Here is a 17,640-nt window from a genome sequence, read left to right on the forward strand (position 1 = left end):
AGGGAGAGGGAGGGAGGAAGGGAGGGAGAGGGAGGGAGAGGAAGAAAATGATGAGAAGGAAAGCTGAGAAGATTTCCTAATGCAGAACCTAAGTCTGTTGCCAATTATTCATATTAGTGGATAACCATGACATTGATAATCCCAAATCAATAGTTTAATCTTCTATTTAATCTCTGGCTATAAACCAAAATATATTTACTGTGCACCAATTATACATGAGGAATCCCCCTACGGTGCATGCGGCTTCATGTCCAGCCCACATTCTTTCTTTGTAAGAAAGGCGCCATGCCATGGTCCACAGTCTTCGGACCACACTGTGTCCAACCACCTAACACAATCCCTGCATGGGTCTCCTGGGAACTCTAGGCTTCGTGGAGTGGGGTGGGGACAGGAGCTTCCCACTGTGTGTGTAGACACTTCATGAGGCACAGATGATGGCATGAGCCAAGAAAAGGGGGTGCCTGTTTTTTGCCATCGAGTCCCTAAAATGGGAGTGGGCTTTACAGGAATCCTGAACTTAGAGTTTTCACAGAACATCTGGATTTCAGTCATCTCTACAAAAATCACAGGCTCCTGCCTCCTGGGCCCACTCCACCCACCTGGCAGCCATGTGGACACTGGGCTGTGTGGCCCTCTCGATGGGGCAGGAGCAACATGATTCACCCAGCCCCACCTCGCCATGCCCTCTGTACAATGGGAGCTGCCGCCCCTCCCCATCGAGGTACAGTGAGGCTCACCCTGCATTCAGCTCACCCACCCCATCAGCCCCGGACCCTGGCAGCAGAAGTGTAGGTTCACAGACCCTGTGCTAGCGTTTTATAACTGGGGGACCCTGTGAGTGTTCAGGGATGTCCCGGGAAGGCCACAGGCAGTTCACCAGGAACCAACGCTCTATGTCCAATTAGGAGAAAGCTGATACCCGCTGCTGGCTCCCAGCACTCCTCCAGCGTGGGAAGAGCCTGCCGGGTAGCGGAGGGCGCTGGAACTATGTCCTCAGCAGGCACTCCGGCCTCGCCCTCAGCTTTGCTGCCCAGAAACCTGACAGCAGCCACTCCCTATCAGGTATCAACCTCCATCTGTGGGTACGATGCCATCCCATTCCACCCGTTTTTGTTCTGGGTCCTCATTCTCCTGGGCCCTGCTGGGTTAGAAAGCAGTGCAGGCATGAGGGTGAAGGAAAGGAGCCCTTCTTAAGTGGAGTCAAAGCTACTCAGAGCTCATGTCACCCATTAATGCAGAAAGAAGCCGAGTGTGGTAGCGGGGCCAGCCTCAGTGTCAACATCTGAAAAATGGCAGAGTGGGAGCCCCAAGCTCAGAGCCCTGGCATAGAGCAGACACGGCCCACATTGGTTCTGTCCCTGCCCAGGTCAGATAATGTCCGACTGGCAAGAGCAGGCAAAAGACTGTCCAAGCTCCAAGCTGCTTCCAGGGGGGCATGTGTAGGAAGCCTCCCTCAGTGGAGAGTGGGCACCCAGTGAACACACACTGGGTGGGAGGCCAGGGCTCCAGATCGCAGATGCCCACGAGAGCAGTCAGGGGGCACAAAGGGGGTGACGCTGGCAGAACGTGGTCCCCAAATCAGCCAGGCAGCAGCATTCCTACTCTGGCCACAGCTGGTAGGTAGGAACGCAGGTCTGGTGTTGCCAGGCCTGCAGGTATCTTTTAGATATGGCAGATTTGATGCAAGAATGTGGAATGTATAAACGTTGGAAATTCACTTTGTTTTTTACTGAGACAGAGTCTCACTCTATCACCCAGGCTAGAGTGCAGTAGTGCAATCTCAGCCCACTGCAACCTCTGCCTCCCGGGTTCAAGCCATTCTCCTGCCTCAGCCTCCCAAGTAGCTGGGATTACAAATGCCTGCCACCACGCCTGGCTAATTTTTTGTATTTTTAGTACAGATGGGATTTCACTACGTTGGCCAGGCTGGTCTCGAACTCCTGACCTCAAGTGATCCACCTGCCTCTACCTCCCAAGGTGCTAGAATTACAGGCGTGAGTCACCGCGCCTGGCCGGAAAGTCACTGTTTTTAACAGATTACTTTGCAGGCCACATAGTATACATCTATAGCGGGACCTGAGTCCAGGAACAAAAACAACAGCCCACAACAGGAAAGACAGCAAAGACGGGCTCCTGGGGCTGCGGCCCCCGCTGCTGCCGGCGGACATCGTCACCCACTAGGATCGTGTCCCCCGGCACTGGCTCCAGGGGTGATGGTCACAAACAAGTACATCTGCTCCCAAACCACAGTGCAGAAGGACCCCGGTGCTGGGTCCGAAGAGGAACCAGGATTTCGTGCAGAAGCCGGGAGCAGAGAGGAGAAGGCTGGGTCACACCACCCGGGCTCTTCGCAGAACCGTCCTGGGAGCGCATGGCCAGAGATCTCACCGGGAGGGTCTTGACCTTCGTAAGGGGCTTGAGTAACCTGATTAGCAGCTCCCTGGGAACAGCAGACACCTGATCACTGCCTGGGAAAACATTTAATTATTAACTCCCAGGGAGAACCACCGGGCAAGGCAGACGGCGCAAGTCCCATCTACATTTCAGACAAACAACAAAGACACTTTACTGCACGTCCCAAATAATTGCACGGGACATACTTACACTAAAAAACTCTCTGTTGTTCATCTGAAATTCAGGCAGAACTGGGTGCGCTGTATTTTATCTGGCAATAGCATGGGAGAGCCGGGGTGGGCTGTGCTGAGTTCTCTAATCCCGTGAAGACCAGCATGCCGGAAGGCTCCACAGAGAGAATGAAAGCAAAGACCAAGACACAATCTGAAATCCTGGCTTCCCCAGGAAAAGCCAGTCCCAGCTCAGGGGAGGGGAAGATTACTCACCACCCCTGGCAGCCGTTCTCTGTGTAACTAATCTCTCGGGGCGGGCCAGGAGACAGGCTGTAAAACCCCAGGTCCGTGAACTTCCATGACTGTTAGTGTGTGTTTCTCTCATTGGCCCTGCTAGGGTGGACTAACGAGGAGAAAAGAAAATCATCACAGTCAAAGCAAGTTCAACAAAAACTCGGCATTTTGCTGCTAACTTGCTCCAAGAACACCTGAAATCCTCATCCAGTTCATGCATCTTCCAATGCCTCTGATGAAAAGGTAGACAGACTTTTCCACTAATTATTTCAGCCACTGTGAAAATATGAAAGCTGACCTGGGAGAGAAGATACGTAATAAAAACAAACAAAAAACCTCACAGCCAGAGCTGACTTTGTCAAGGTTAGGGTTACAAAACCATCGTAAACACCTTTAAAAGTGCAAGAGTTCAGCTGGGCGCAGTGGCTGACACCTGTAATCCTAGCACTTTGAGAGGCCAAGGAGGATGGATCACCTGAGGTCAGTCAGGGGTTCAAGACCAGCCTGGTCAACGTGGTAAAACCCCATCTCTACTAAAAATAGAAAAATTACGGCCGGGCGCGGTGGCTCAAGCCTGTAATCCCAGTACTTTGGGAGGCCGAGACGGGCAGATCACGAGGTCAGGAGATCGAGACCATCCTAGCTAACACGGTGAAACCCCGTCTCTACTAAAAAATACAAAAAAACTAGCCGGGCGAGGTGGCGGACGCCTGTAGTCCCAGCTACTCCGGAGGCTGAGGCAGGAGAATAGCGTGAACCCGGGAGCTGGAGCTTGCAGTGAGCTGAGATCTGGCCACTGCACTCCAGCCTGGGCAACAGAGCAAGACTCCGTCTCAAAAAAAAAAAAAAAGAAAGAAAGAAAAATTAGCCGCGTGTGGTGGTGGGCAGCCTGTAATCCCAGCTACTCAGGAGGCTGAGAAGGGAGAATCGCTTGAACCTGTGAGGCAGAGTTTGTAGTGAGCTGAGATGGCGCCACTGCACTCCAGCCTGGGCAACAGAGTGAGACTGTCTCAAAAAATAAACGACGACAACAACACAAAAAAAGTGCAAGAGTTTCCTCCACTGAACTCTGATTTAAGATACTTTTTCACCAAAAGAAAAGAGCATTTTTATTTATATGGAATTTCTGAGACACACCCTGTACGTGAAACATGGAAACCGAGATTTTGTGACTGCTCATTGATTTTGTGCATTCATGTGTGTAAAATGTGCTTGTCATCAAGGCAGTGAGAACCCCGAGGCTTCCCTGGTGCCTTCTACAGACATATAAACTTGGGGTCAAACAGCTGCAGGACTGACAGCACTCCATGGGAATCTGTGGAACTAGAATAGAATATTCAAGGGATCCAGGTTCCATTGCAATGTTAGAAAACTGCCGTTCTAAGAGCTGACATAAACATAGACCTGACAGCAAGTGCTAGGGGATGCACTTCAGGGAAGGGTGGGCCGCCAGCCAGTCCAGAGTTGGCCAGGTGTGAGGGAAGGGGAGGCTGGCGGGGCAGAGGAGAGAAAGGCATGCCGGCTTCCTTCTGTTCATTTAACCCACTGTTCTCCTCCCCGCACTTGCAAAATGTATCAGCTGAGAAGGAGCTAGAAAACAACACATGGGGACCCTGGAGAGAGGGTGGACTGCTCTGGAAGTTTCTGTAAAAGCAGACCTTCTGACACAGTGCCCCAAATAGTGAAGGGGTGAACCTACCCCACCCATGCTCCCAGAGGAGGGATGGACCTACCCCGCCCTCGCTCTCAGAGGGATGGACCTACCCCACCCACACTCCCAGAGGGATGGACCTACCCCGCCCACGCTCCCAGAGGGATGGACCTACCCCGCCCACGCTCCCAAAGGAGGGACGGACCTACCCTCCCAGAGGAGGGATGGACCTACCCCCCCCCTCGCTCCCAGAGGAGGGATGGACCTACCCCGCCCACGCGCCCAGAGGAGGGGTGAACCTGCCCTTCCATGCCCCCAGCCACACCCTCAACATGTAGAAGCCACCAGCCCCCAGTAACTGAAGCAGAACCTGGCTGGGGAGGTCTGGGTATCCGACCACATCAATGCCGGGACTCCGTCTAGCACCACTTCTTCCTTGGGCCTTGCCTAGAAGCTGTCCCCCAAACCCACCCTGCCCCATTACCCCTCAAAGCACCCCAGAGAGGTGGCCTGTCCCACCCACCCCAAGTAGAGTGACTATGGCCGTAGCCACACGAAACCGCGTGGCAGCCCCATGTCAGGGCCGTGCCCTCTACCACATAGCCCCCAGGCACCAGCATGGCATGAGACCCACTATGAGCTGAACTGTGTCCACTGCTCAAAGCCATATGTGGAAGCCCGAGTCCCCGGGGCCTAGGAAAGTGACCGTATTGGAGGCAGGGCCTTTAAAAAGGGAGTTAAGATTCCACAAGGTCTTACAGGTGGGCCCTAATGCAAGGACGGGGTCCTTATCAGAAGAGGAACTCTGGACACACAAGAAGCACCCGGGGTGCATGTACACAAAGGGATGATCACGGGAAGACATAGCAAGAAGGCAGCCACGTGCATGCCAGGGAGTGAGGCCTCAGGCGGACCCAGCCCTGCAACACCTTGATCTCAGACAAACAGCCTCCAGGACTGTGAGACCATCAAGGTCTGTCATTCAGGCTGCCAGGTCTGTAGTCTTCTGTGATGGCAACCTGAGCTGACTCCTCCAGTCCCCAAGACCCTCCTGATGGGCTTGTGAAAAAGATGCACAGAACAAACAGATTTCTGAAAAGAATCTCCATCTATCCAGGTTTCCTGGGATTTCCCTAATCACCAACAAACAAAAACTCTGTTACCAGCCCTGCTGGCATCTCTGGATGAACTCAGGAAACAGGATCCTGCCTCTGAGTTTCCACCTTCCACTGGTGTCACCGTCTTCTGCCCTGAGTTTCTCTCCCCATTCAGCCAAGTCCTTCCCTTTCAGCCTGGCTTGCTCTACCCCAGGTGAGAACCAACTGCTACGGTATACAAGCTCCCCTTCCTCTCACCTCGGAGGGCCTGCAGTCCACGCCTAATTCCACATCCAACTCCTTCCTAAGCTGCGCCTCCTGACTACAGCTCTGAGAACTAATTACACACACACCCTCCAATCCTCCTCTGGATTTGGGAAACGTAACTGGATAGAACAGAAATACACAGGTCACTTTGCTGCTGAATTTTTAAGAGGGCTTTATATGGCAGTGTCCCAGAGAGAGGGGTAAAGGCAGCATTTCCCAAGTGCACCTGCCCCAGACATGCTTTTCCCCTGGGACTGATAGCATCTCCCACAACAGGAAGAGAAGCTGTGGTGTGAATTGCCAATGGGCCCTTCCTTGCTAGACTCAAGATCTTAGAAGCAAAAGCCAATCACACACCTACAATGCGTGGCCCACTGAGGCCGGCACCCTGCCAAGCATTATTGCCTGAAAGAGACTGACAGTAGGAACTCTGCAATGGTTCTCTATCTAAAAGAAAGGGGCTCTAGGGATATAACAGCCACTCCGCACCTTCCTCTTAATGCCCAAACCGATATCCCCAAATCAGAAAACAAGCTACTAATAAATCAGATGCCTAAATCAAAAATGATACGTCACTTAACAGCACTCCCTTAGATGAACTGCAATGCCTCACTGGTGTGTTCTGTTAAGATATCGGGGTGTCCAGTCTTGAGAAGGACTGGTGAGATGGTACATTCATTAGGTAAGTCTATTTCTCTTCCACGCCTCAGCATTCATGTGGGAGTGTGCCGTTTTCTCAGTGGCACCAGTAATCACACCACAAATGCGGTCTGCACCATCTTTCTCTGGCCAGACTCAACACAGACTCCAACAGTCTCTCAGTTTCTGCTAGAAAAGCCAGAGAGAAGAGTCTGTCTGGCTTTCTAATTGGGCCTCAGTGGGTTTCTGTCCAGGCTGCTGTAAAGAGCACATGATTTCTAAAGAAGTCTTCATTGTATGACAGGTTTCCATTTCAGTTCTCTTAGAGCAGAATTCAAGGGGTTCTGGCCAGCCAGCATGAACCCACTCTTAGCCTGTGTGTGATACGCTGGCCTACCCATCTCACAATTCTGCAGAAACCACTCACCGTGACCAAGAAGGGAGCGACTTGCCCAAGGTAAAAGGCTTCCTGGGAGACAACCTACACAGAAGGAAGCCAATCAAGACAACAGGTCAACAAGTCCCTCCTGGGACACTGCCCCTGTGTGCAGCTCTTAAGCATGGGTCCAATAAGGCCCTGTGTCCAGCAGGAGCAAGAGGCCCAGCCACGGACAGCCTGGGGGGGACACAAACCACCCCCAGTCATGATCAAACTCTTGGAAAACTGGGAATAGAAGATAATTTCCCGAACTCGAACAGAGCATCTACTCAAATCCTGTAGCAAACATCAAAAACAAGTAAGCAAACAGATAAGTGAATACATTGTTTACGGATTAAAAGGAGGGAAATCGTGATTCTCAGATAATATGCTTCTGTGAATAGAAAATCCAAGAAAATCTAGGGACGAATTAAATGATGTGTAACTGTAAAACTAGTTAAAAAAAAAAAAAAAGTCCAGCGAAATGCCAGATAAGAAGTTAATATACAAAAGTTAACTGAATTGTTACATTATCAATAAACAATTGAAAACATTCAAAACACTATAATACCACTAACAATAACCAAAGTTAACTTTAAAAAAAAAAACACAATATGTGTGAGGCCTTTATGGAGAAAAGTAATACTATATAGCATTATCTTTTTGAAATAAAGAAAAAAATGAAGGAAGACCCAAATCAATGAAGAGCTATACAATAATCATGGACACTAGGCTTTAACATCTTCAAGATAAAAATTCTCCACAAAATATAAACTTGACGTCACTTCGAATAAAAACCTGATAGGACTGTTCGTAGAACTTAACACTCTGATCTTAAAGCTCAAAGGAGAGAGGGAGCCAGCTAAAACCAAGATAACTCTGGAGACTAAGCAGAGACTCATTCTACCGGATGCTGAGGCTTGCCAGAAAAAGTTATAGTATGAAAACAGTATGGTATTAGACAAAGACAAATAGATGGATTTAAAAAGCACAGAACCTTAGTCTGGGCTTGTAAATATCAGACTCCCATATGCGTCGGGGGAAAGGGATGAATTAATAAACCTATGAGGTTGACACTTGCAGGTATTCATATAGAAAAGATGAGAAATAGAGCCCCACGCCACTCCAGACACACAAATCCATTCCAGATGCACTGGCTACTGTAACATGAAAAGCAACACAACAAACCTCTAGAAGAAAAAGTAAGAGGCAATGCCTTCACGTAAGGTCCCTTAGACAGGGGATTCTGGCTGCTCAATAAATGCTGCTTTGTTGCTGTGTAAGACGATAGCACAGACTTAGTGGGTTAGAGCAACAGAAATGTGCGGCAGTGTACCCTCATCATGCTGAGGTCAGAAGTCCTAAATGAGTTTCACCGAGCTAAAGCCAAGGTGTTGTCAGAGCTGGTTCCTCCTTAAGATTCTGGGGAACAATCCACTTCCTTGCCTTCCTTGGATATTGGTGGTGACCTGTATTCCGCCACTCATGGCCCCTTCCTCCAATTTCAAAGTGGGTCACTCTCATCTCAGCTTCCATCTTCACATCACCATCTCCTCTTCTGCAGTCAAATCTCCCTCTTAAAAATAATGACCTTTGTGATGACATTCAGGACCTACCTGGATAACCCAAGGTAATTCCTCCCATCTCATCCTTAACTTCATCACCTCTGCAAAGCTCCCTTTGCCGTATGAGGTCACGTATTCAGAGGTGCCAGAGACTAGGACCTGGATATCTTTGGGGGCCATTAATTAGCCACAAATATGTTCAATTGTCATTTGCTGAATAAATCAAGGGGAGAAAGAAGTGTTTCTTCTTACAAGGCACTGGGTACAAAGCATGAAGGGACAGACAAATTAGACAATGTAAAAGTTAAGACTTCATCAGACACAACAGCAAGAAGACACGTCAGGCTGGGCATGGTGGTTCGTGCCTGTAATCCCAACACTTTGGGAGACTGAGGTGGGTGGATCACTTGAGGTCCGGAGTTCAAGACCAGCCTGGCCAACATGGCAAAATCCTGTCTCTACTGAAAATACAAAAAAATTAGCTGGGCGTGGTGGTGCACACCTGTAGTCCCAGTGACTTGGGAGGCTGAGGCAGGAGAATTGCATGAACCCAGGAGGCGAAGGTTGCAATGAGCCTAGATTGTGCCACTGTACTCCAGCCTGGGTGACAGGAAAAAAAAAAAAAAAAAAAGAAGACACCCAAAAGGGACCTTCACAACATAGGACCGAGTACTGTGGTAAATCTGGGAAGAACTCCTACAGGGCAAAAAAAAGAAACAACTCCAGATGCAAACGGGTACAGTCCATCACAGGGGACACCCGAAGGGCTAGTTGGCATGGGAGAACGTATCCCAGAGGTACCAGGAAAACAAGCAATGCCAAGGCCCACAGTGAAAATGCAGTCCCAGGATGGGGAAGGGAATGCACAATGGGACTGTTCAAGAGGCTCCTGGGGACTCTGTCATCCCCACTTAAAGCAGCCCTGAAATTCTCGCTGCTATGAACTGAACTGTCTCCCTCTAAAATTCATATGCTAAGGCCCTAACCCCCCAGTGTGATGGTATTTGGAGGTAGCACCTTTAAGAGGTAGTTCAGGTTATGAGATTACAAGGGTGGGGTCCTGATCCCATAGGACTAGCATCCCTATAAGGAAAGGAAGAAATATCAGAGAGCTAGCATGGGTGCCCACGTGTGGTCACGCATTCCTAGCTCCCTGCAACCAACCATGTGAGGACACAGTCAGAACATAACCCTCTGCAAGCCAAGTAGCAGTCCCTCACCAGGAGCTGAATCAGCCAGCTCTTTGAAAGGTGAGAAAATAAGTTTCTGCTAAGTCACTCTATTCTGTTATAGCCTGAGCTGCCCAAGACACCCACCTTCTACAAAATCATGTGTAAAACATAACAGTTGATGGGGAAAACAGTTGAGGAGGCCACTCCAACATATGCCTTTTTGTCCCCAGAGCCCTGCAGAAGCCAGGAAAATCCCTGCTGTGTTATTTCGGCTCCAGCCATGACATCTTAAATCACGGTCCATGTTGGCAGCCTTCATCCCTGGGCTGCTGAGCCTCCCAAGAGATGTCTGTCTCCAAAGAAGATGGTTTCCAATAGAAACCAGTTGCTTCAAAACTGAAACTAAGTTTGCAGACAGCCTTCTTTAAGAAGTTTACTTTTGCTAACCAGAAATAAAATTCTAAGTCCACCACCAATTGAATGAATCCCCCAGCTACTCTTGGCCAAGGGCATTCCAAAGTAAAACCAAAAAATGAGTTCAAAGCATGATGGGAAGCGGGGATCGAACATGTCTCATTATATCTGCCTTCCTTTGGAATTCAGGCACAACTGACCAGCATTAACATTACAACAAGAGATCTCAAGGTGGACAAAATGGACTCTTTGTAGCGATAAGATACCAAATTCCAACCTGACTCTAGTATAGCATCACATGATAGATAGCAGGTCCTGAAAGAAAAAAGTATTTTTTACCGAACTATATTTCTTTGACATATTTTGAAATGACCCTGCAAAGCTGTCTCTTGTGGGGAAAATTTACACTCTCTAGAGAATCCCCTTCCCTTTCCAGATCTTTTCCTGATCCAGGAGAGATTAACTAAGAGCCTGGCATCTTTTTAGGTCAGTTAAGAGATATTTACCCTCCATTCTCCCTGAAGTCTGCTATCTGGAAGCTTCTTGCACATAATAAGAACCTTGGTCTCCACAACCCCTGATCTTAACCCAGACATTCCTTTCTATTGATTCCAGGTCTTTACATAATAACAACTCTTTCAACCAATTGCCAATCAGAAAATCTCTGAATCTACCTATGACCTGGAAACCCTCTCCTGACTCCACTAAAAGCTGTCCCACCTTTTTGGAGTGAACCAAACAATGTATACCTTACATGTACGCACTGTTGGCTGCCTGTAACTTCTACCTCCTAAAATGTATAAAACCAAGCTGTAACCCAACTACCTTGGGCACATGTTCTCAGACCTCTTGGGGCTATAAAATGGGCCTTGGTCACTCCTATTTGGCTCAGAATAAAGCTCTTTAAATATTTTACAGAGTTGACTATTTTTCATTGGCATTTTCTTAGATACAGGAGGAAAGGTCTTCATAGTCTGTCCACAGGCAGGGCAGCATCCTCAAATCTGGTGGACAGTGTGGAGGCTCCCTAAGCCATTGCAGCAGCCTCTCCTTACACTGAATGAGACATCCCTGTAGCATTTTCTGCTTTTTGTTCTGAAGCATCACATGATCTCAATGTACACTTGGTGAATTAACCAATGAACTGGAAACAGCTTAAATGCCACTGTCTTATTCCACTTTTTGTTGCTGTAACAAGATACCATAGGCTGGGTAACTTATAAAGAAAAGAAGTGTATTTCTTAGGGCTCTGGATGCTGAGAAGTCCAAGAGCATGGTGTGGCATCTGGTGAGGACCTTCTTGCTGCATCATGATGTGGCAGAGGGCATCACATGGCGAGAGGGTGAGATCATGCATGTCAGCTCTGGTCTCTCTTCCTCTTCTATCGAAGCCATAAGTCCCATCATGGGGACTCCATGCTGCTGACCTTATTTAATCTCAATGACCTCCCAAAGGCCCCAACTCCAATCAACATACAAATTTGGGGATGAAGCTTCCAACATAAGAAATTTGAGGAACATGTTGAAACCATAGCAGCCATCAACAGGAAACTAAGTAAATGATTGTGTAGTAATATCAGGTAAAATTATAGAACAGTGAAGACAAGTCAAGTAATATACACTGACATACGACAGTGAAATGGAGGAAATGTCAACTTGCAGAAGAATAGATACATTTATCTAAACATTTTCATACACAAATTAAAAATATAGATGAATATAGATGGTGATGGCTATCTCCACCTATCTATAGCCCTGCTTGAAAACAGGGAAAACTGATGAGAACAAGTGGGAGTTATCTCAAAATAAATAAATAAATAAATGCAAATATGCAAATAGGGCAAAATCTTAAAATGTTTAGTTCTGATGGTGGGTATAGAGTCATTATTATGTTTTTCTACTTTTCTATGTTTATCACATCTTTCATTAAAAATAAAAGCTTTAGAAATTACATGACTGTGTCACAGGGTCTGCCTGTAATGGTCTTTCCAGTGCAAGCCCTTGATAAATCAAATTAATTCATTTTGGAAGCCGGACAGATGTGCTGGTGGGGGATCCCAGTGGATGAGAATACAGAAGGCCATGCTGCTGCAGGAAGGCACAGTTGATGCTTCTTCAGGGCTTCCAGCAAGTCGGCCTACCAGCTAGGCCTGTATTTTAGTATCTCTTGTCAGTCCTGGGAGAATGTGATAGGAGGGCTTCGTGACTTCCCCTTATCTGATAGCTAAGGTGCCTTAGAAGATAAACTCCTGGTGCGTCACAGCCAGGAAGGGAGGCAGCTCACCCTCAATCCAAATTCAAGATTCTCCGGACAATTTTCAAAAGACAGTCTGCTTGTGCAAAAAGGAGCTCAGTGGAAACTGCCCCAAAAGACTGCAGCGTGAGGTCTGAGAGAAGTGAAATTCAGATCAATTCACTCCCCATCCTTTCACACAAATCACACTCCCTCTGCAACAGGGAGGCTGGAGGAGGACAGAAGGCAGAATGCAAAATATTTATACATCCGTGCTTTTTATTGTGCACTTCTAAATTAATAGGCTTTATTCTTCTAGAGCAGGTTTAGGTTTACACAAAACTGAGCTGATAGAGTTCCCACTGATCTAGTTCCTAGTTTGTAGTCTGTCTGCTCTAACAAACCTGTTGCACTTAGGATCTAAAAGGAGATGTAAAATCAAAATACAACCCTCCCAGATGCCAGTGGTCTCTAAATTTTCAGGTGCCCTCTGTTTGTTCCTCAGCCTCCCCGCAGTTGGCTTGGGTCCATCTGGACAGTTCGGGATCCTGTGTTGTGAGTGCAATGGAGGGGTGTGGCAGTCAAGACTAGCCACCAAAATCATCCCCAGGTACAAGTCAAGTTCTTAAAATCTCAGTACCTGGCAGTGGAGGGCTGGGGGATTAACCCTCCTTTGAAGATTAAATATCACAGTACATTGCATCTCAGCAGTGTCTGTCTGGGCAGAGGAGCTTTGGCGTTAAACAGACTCAGCAACCTAGCCCACTGCAGAGAAGATAGAAGCATGACCAGGTTCTATTCCAGCTCCAGACTCAACACCAGAGCAGCCACAGAATAACCCAGTGGAACCCAGTGTCCCCAGTGAGGGGCTGACCGCAGGGTGACCCACCTAAGGCATCTCCGATTTATAGAGGGGCCTCGCGACAGCTGCTGCACCTTCTAAACTATGGGTTACCAGAAACTAAGTTAAATTAGCATGTCTGGAAACTGGGAACATCACACAACAAAATCACACGCTCTGAGACCTCTATGGAGATGAAATGTCACTGGTAAACTAAGATGTGCCTGTTACTAAACATATTTAGTGTACAGATGTGCCTGTACACTAAACAGATTTCAAATCAAGGGTAAGAACTCTTGACAGCTTTCTGTACCATACCCAATTCCATCAAAAGCCGGCCTCAGGCATCTGTTGGGAGCCTAGGGGAGACGCCAAGTGCTTGAGTCTGAAGGGAGCTTCCCAGTCACCTGCTTGGGGATGCCCTTGACTCCACCACGAGCAGGGCTGTGGCTACTCCATCCTGCCATCATCTGTAATGACAGTATTTAAGCTGGGGGTGGGTTCCCTTAATTCCTATTATTCCAATGTTTGTGGGAACCCAGATGTCCTTTGCTATCTTAACTTTAATTTTCTTGTCTTCTGTATTTTTTTGAGACGGAGTCTCACTGTGTCGCCTAGGCTGGAGTACAGTGGCACAATCTCAGTTCACTGCAACCTCCGCCTCTCGGGTTCAAGTGATTCTCTTGCCTCAGCCTCCCAAGTAGCTGGGATGACAGGCATGTGCCACCACACCCAGCTAGTTTTGTAATTTTAGTAGAGACAGGGGTCTCACCATATTGGTCAGGCTGGTCTCAAACTCCTCATCTCAAGCCATCCACCTGTCTTGGCCTCCCAAAGTGCTGGGATTACAGGCGTGAGCCACCACTCCCAGCCTCGTCTTGTTTTCTTAAGAAGAAATATTTTTCCCATCTGGGGCGTTTTAAACTATTGCGCTAACCCAATGGTTGAGAGAACCTCATGGCGAGAGAACCTCGTGCAGGCCTCTGTGGGAGGTGCCCCCAGGTGTGTGTGCCGGTCCTCAGCGTATCCTGCTCCTAGGATGTTACGCTGTGCAGCAGTCCTACAGCCTTAATGCCCCCACAGCATGAAGAATGAAGCCCAAACACCAGGCGGGAAGGCTGTTCTCACTTTTCTCTGTGAAGCCTGGACAAACCCTACAGCGAGATCATTCATCCCAGAAATCTTCCTCCTCGGAACTTCCAACCCTTGAGATTCGGATGCCAGAGGCTGCCTGGGGACCTGAGAATCATTCACCTTGAAATGCCCCCAAGTGAAACGGGCCCAGCCAAGGCTGAGAACTGGCGACATCTTCTACATTGCATTGTCAGGTAACTTTTTCTCAGGAGCAGAGACACGTCTCATTCTCAGGCCTCCCTCCTGGAATGCTTCCCGGCTGATCTCACAGTCCAGCCCCACCCACTTGTCAGGACCCAGTGCAGAGCACCCACTGTGAGCACTGTTGGGAAGCCGTCTCCTCCGTCCTCTGCTGAGCGTGAGTGGAAAACAACTCTCCAGCCTCCCGCATGCTGCACAGACGGATGAATGTGAGTTTCCACGTGCCCCCCGGCCCGGACCAACACTGACAAGCATACACGACAGCTTGCCTGGTGTCAGCCCTTCCCCTGAAGGAGGCTCCTGCCAAAAAGCCAAGGATGATAGGACAGACTGGGGGGTTCCACAAATCAAAACTGCACAGGCCAAGCAGTATTACAAGACATGACTTTTCTTGGTTTACCTTCCAATCCACACTTTTTTTTTTTTTTTGGGACGGAATTTCACCCTTATCACCCAGGCTGGAGTGCAATGGCATGATCTCGGCTCACTGCAACCTCCGCCTCCCGACTTCAAGTGATTCTCCTGCGTCAGCCTTCCGAGTAACTGGGATTATAGACGCCCACCACCTCACCCGGCTAATTTTTGTACTTTTTAGTAGAGATGGGATTTCACCATGTTGGCCAGGCTGGTTATGAACTCCTGACCTCAAGTGATCTGCCGTCCTCGGTCTCCCAAAGTGCTGGAATTACAGGTGTGAGCCACCACACTTGGCCCACACTTCTAAAAGTAATCAGTATTCACAACAGTGGCAGGTAGCATCTAGGGACCATTTGACAACACTGATAAAAGGTCAACTGAGGCACAATAAGATGCATAAAGAGTTAGTTTGAGCAAACAGTGATTTATGAAATCAGGAAGCACCAAACTGAAGGTATTTGGTTGGTGCAAAAGGAACTGTTGGTTTTGCCGTTTCTTTTAAATGGCACAAACTGCAATTATTTTTGCAGCAACCTAATAGTTTTAGGCTCCACCACAGGGATGGAAGGGGAAAGCTTTATGGGGTGAAGGCAGACGCAAGGCAAAGGAGACACTTGGTCGGTTACAATGATGTGGTCGCCTTACTGGCTTATCTTGTCAGAAAGTCCCTAGCTGAAGTTAATTGATGGCTTCTGATCAGCTAAGCTTTAGCTTCATTTTTCTTTGATGTAGGCATTTATAAGAAATAGCTCAAGTTAGGTTTCACTCAGGTGTCGTACATCAAGCCAGGCTGACGTCACTTATGAGGTCTGACGGGCTTTGCTTAGGATTCTTTAGGCCTGATTTCCTTTTAAATCTGAGAATATAAAACAATTCATGTGACTCCAAAATATGTATGTACATAAGTCTACACAGAATGTGTGCAAAACCAGGCTCACGCCTGTCATCCTAGCACTTTGGGAGGCCGAGGTGGGTGAATCACCTGAAGTCAGGAGTTCAAGATCAGCCTGGCCAACGTGGTGAAATCCCATCTCTACTAAAGATACAAAAATTAGCTGGGCATGGTGGTGCGTGCCTATCATACCAGCTACTCAGGAGGCTGAAGCAGGAGAATCGCTTCAACCCAGGGGGCAGAGGCTGCAGTGAGCCTAGATGGCACCACTGCACTCCAGCCTGGGTAAAAGAGGGAGACTTCATCTCAAAAAAAAAAAAAAAGAAGAAGAAGAAGAAGAAGGTGTGTAAAACCAGATACTGATTTTTACATATCTCAGCAGTATAACTGTGATTTATGTTCATAAAAATCTTTAGTGAGAGTAAATTTTCAGAAAACTAAATTAAAATGTTTCCATTTCATAGAAATCATTCTGATTAAAATTTTGAGGCCAGGAGATCAAGGCTGCAGTGCTCTGTGACCCCACCTGTGACTGCATTCCAGCCTGGGCACAATAGCAAGACCCCATCTCTTTTAAAAAATATATAATACTCATTAATTTTAACTTGTATTTTGCCCTTGAGCAGTTAATTTGGAATATTTTAGTAGATATTTTGGAATCATGAAAATATTTAATGCTAAATTTATACCTTTATCAAAATACATTCAATTTTCTTTTCTGTATCAGCCCATTTTCATAGACACCCAAATTTCGTATACACTGAATATATTAAATTTCTAATCATTTAGCATATGAGTCTCAATGGAACACAGATTGTGCAAAATGCTAGGACCAGAACAACATAGTGGTAACTTTGCTGAACAGAAGGCAAGACAAATATATTTTCTGGCATATATAATAATGAATGAATGGCATTTATATTTATTACTTATCCAAATGTCACTGTGCCTCAGTGAGATGCCCAAGTGTGCAACAGAACAATTAAACTCAGCCGTGTTTGGTATATCAGCAGCTTTCAATCGCATGCAATAGCCAATTCCCACATGGTTTACATTTTGCCATCACAAAGGGATGTCTGTGAAAGCAGAAGAAACTATGATCTAACTGTGTGCTAGCTGGGTGTGTACCTAACTTTCAAATAGGAAACACGTCACGTGGGCTTCTGCTGGTGCTCCCTGCCCGGACCCCAAATAGTAGAGGCCGGCTGGCGAGAGGTGGCACTGAGGCATGTGTTGCCTGTTCCCGACCTCCAAGACCACAGCAGAGCCCATGCTCAAAGGGGTCTCCAAAGAGGCAAGGAGTTGGGATGCTCCCAGATGCCAGGAGGAAGCAGCTATTTCTCCCAGGACAAGGGTCAGACCTTCACGCCTATCAGATCGCAAGAGCTTTAGGAAATATGATGGCCCTAGCCCTCCTGGGTTCCTGCTGTCGCTGGCAAGGGGTGCAATAGTCAGTTTGCTGCCATCACAGAATACCACAGCTGGGGCTATGACAGCAGAAATGTATGTGCTCACATACATTTCTCCCAGTGGGGGTTCTTCCTGGCTTGCAGACTGCCAACTTCTGGCTGTTTTCAGCACGGCCTCCTCTTTTGGCACCCGCGGGGAGAGAGTGAGCCTTCTGTTTTCTCTTCTTCTAGGTGCACTGTATTGGTCCGGGTTCTCCCGGGAGATAGCATCAACAGGAAATGTATAGACACATGTGGGTGGGCTTGTCAGGGGGCTGACAGAGTCTCCACGATGACAGAGGCTGAAAAGTCCTGTGACAAGCCGTCTGCAGGTTGGAGTCCCTGGGGGCTGGGAGCAAGACTCAGTCCAGGTCCAAAGGCTCGGAACCG

At 47.9% G+C, this 17,640-nt stretch overlaps 1 protein-coding gene across 2 annotated transcripts in view; it reads right to left on the reverse strand.

The window, feature by feature from the left end:
• The window catches only part of SHANK2 (SH3 and multiple ankyrin repeat domains 2), a 667,466-nt gene that overhangs the window by 600,079 nt on the left and 49,747 nt on the right, over positions 1 to 17,640 (reverse strand). Inside the window, exon 1 of one of the 2 annotated variants that reach the window (XM_017887185.1) lies at positions 2,605 to 2,673. The exons of the other annotated variant lie outside the window; for it this stretch is intronic. Within the exon in view, the coding sequence (XP_017742674.1) occupies positions 2,605 to 2,628 (24 nt within the window). The 5' untranslated portion in view covers positions 2,629 to 2,673. Of the gene's footprint in view, positions 1 to 2,604; positions 2,674 to 17,640 lie in introns of those variants that run through there. 2 annotated transcript variants of the gene reach the window in all.

Source organism: Rhinopithecus bieti, unplaced genomic scaffold (assembly GCF_001698545.2).
Source record: "Rhinopithecus bieti isolate Rb0 unplaced genomic scaffold, ASM169854v2 scaffold_1014, whole genome shotgun sequence".
Classification (NCBI taxonomy): domain Eukaryota; kingdom Metazoa; phylum Chordata; class Mammalia; order Primates; family Cercopithecidae; genus Rhinopithecus; species Rhinopithecus bieti.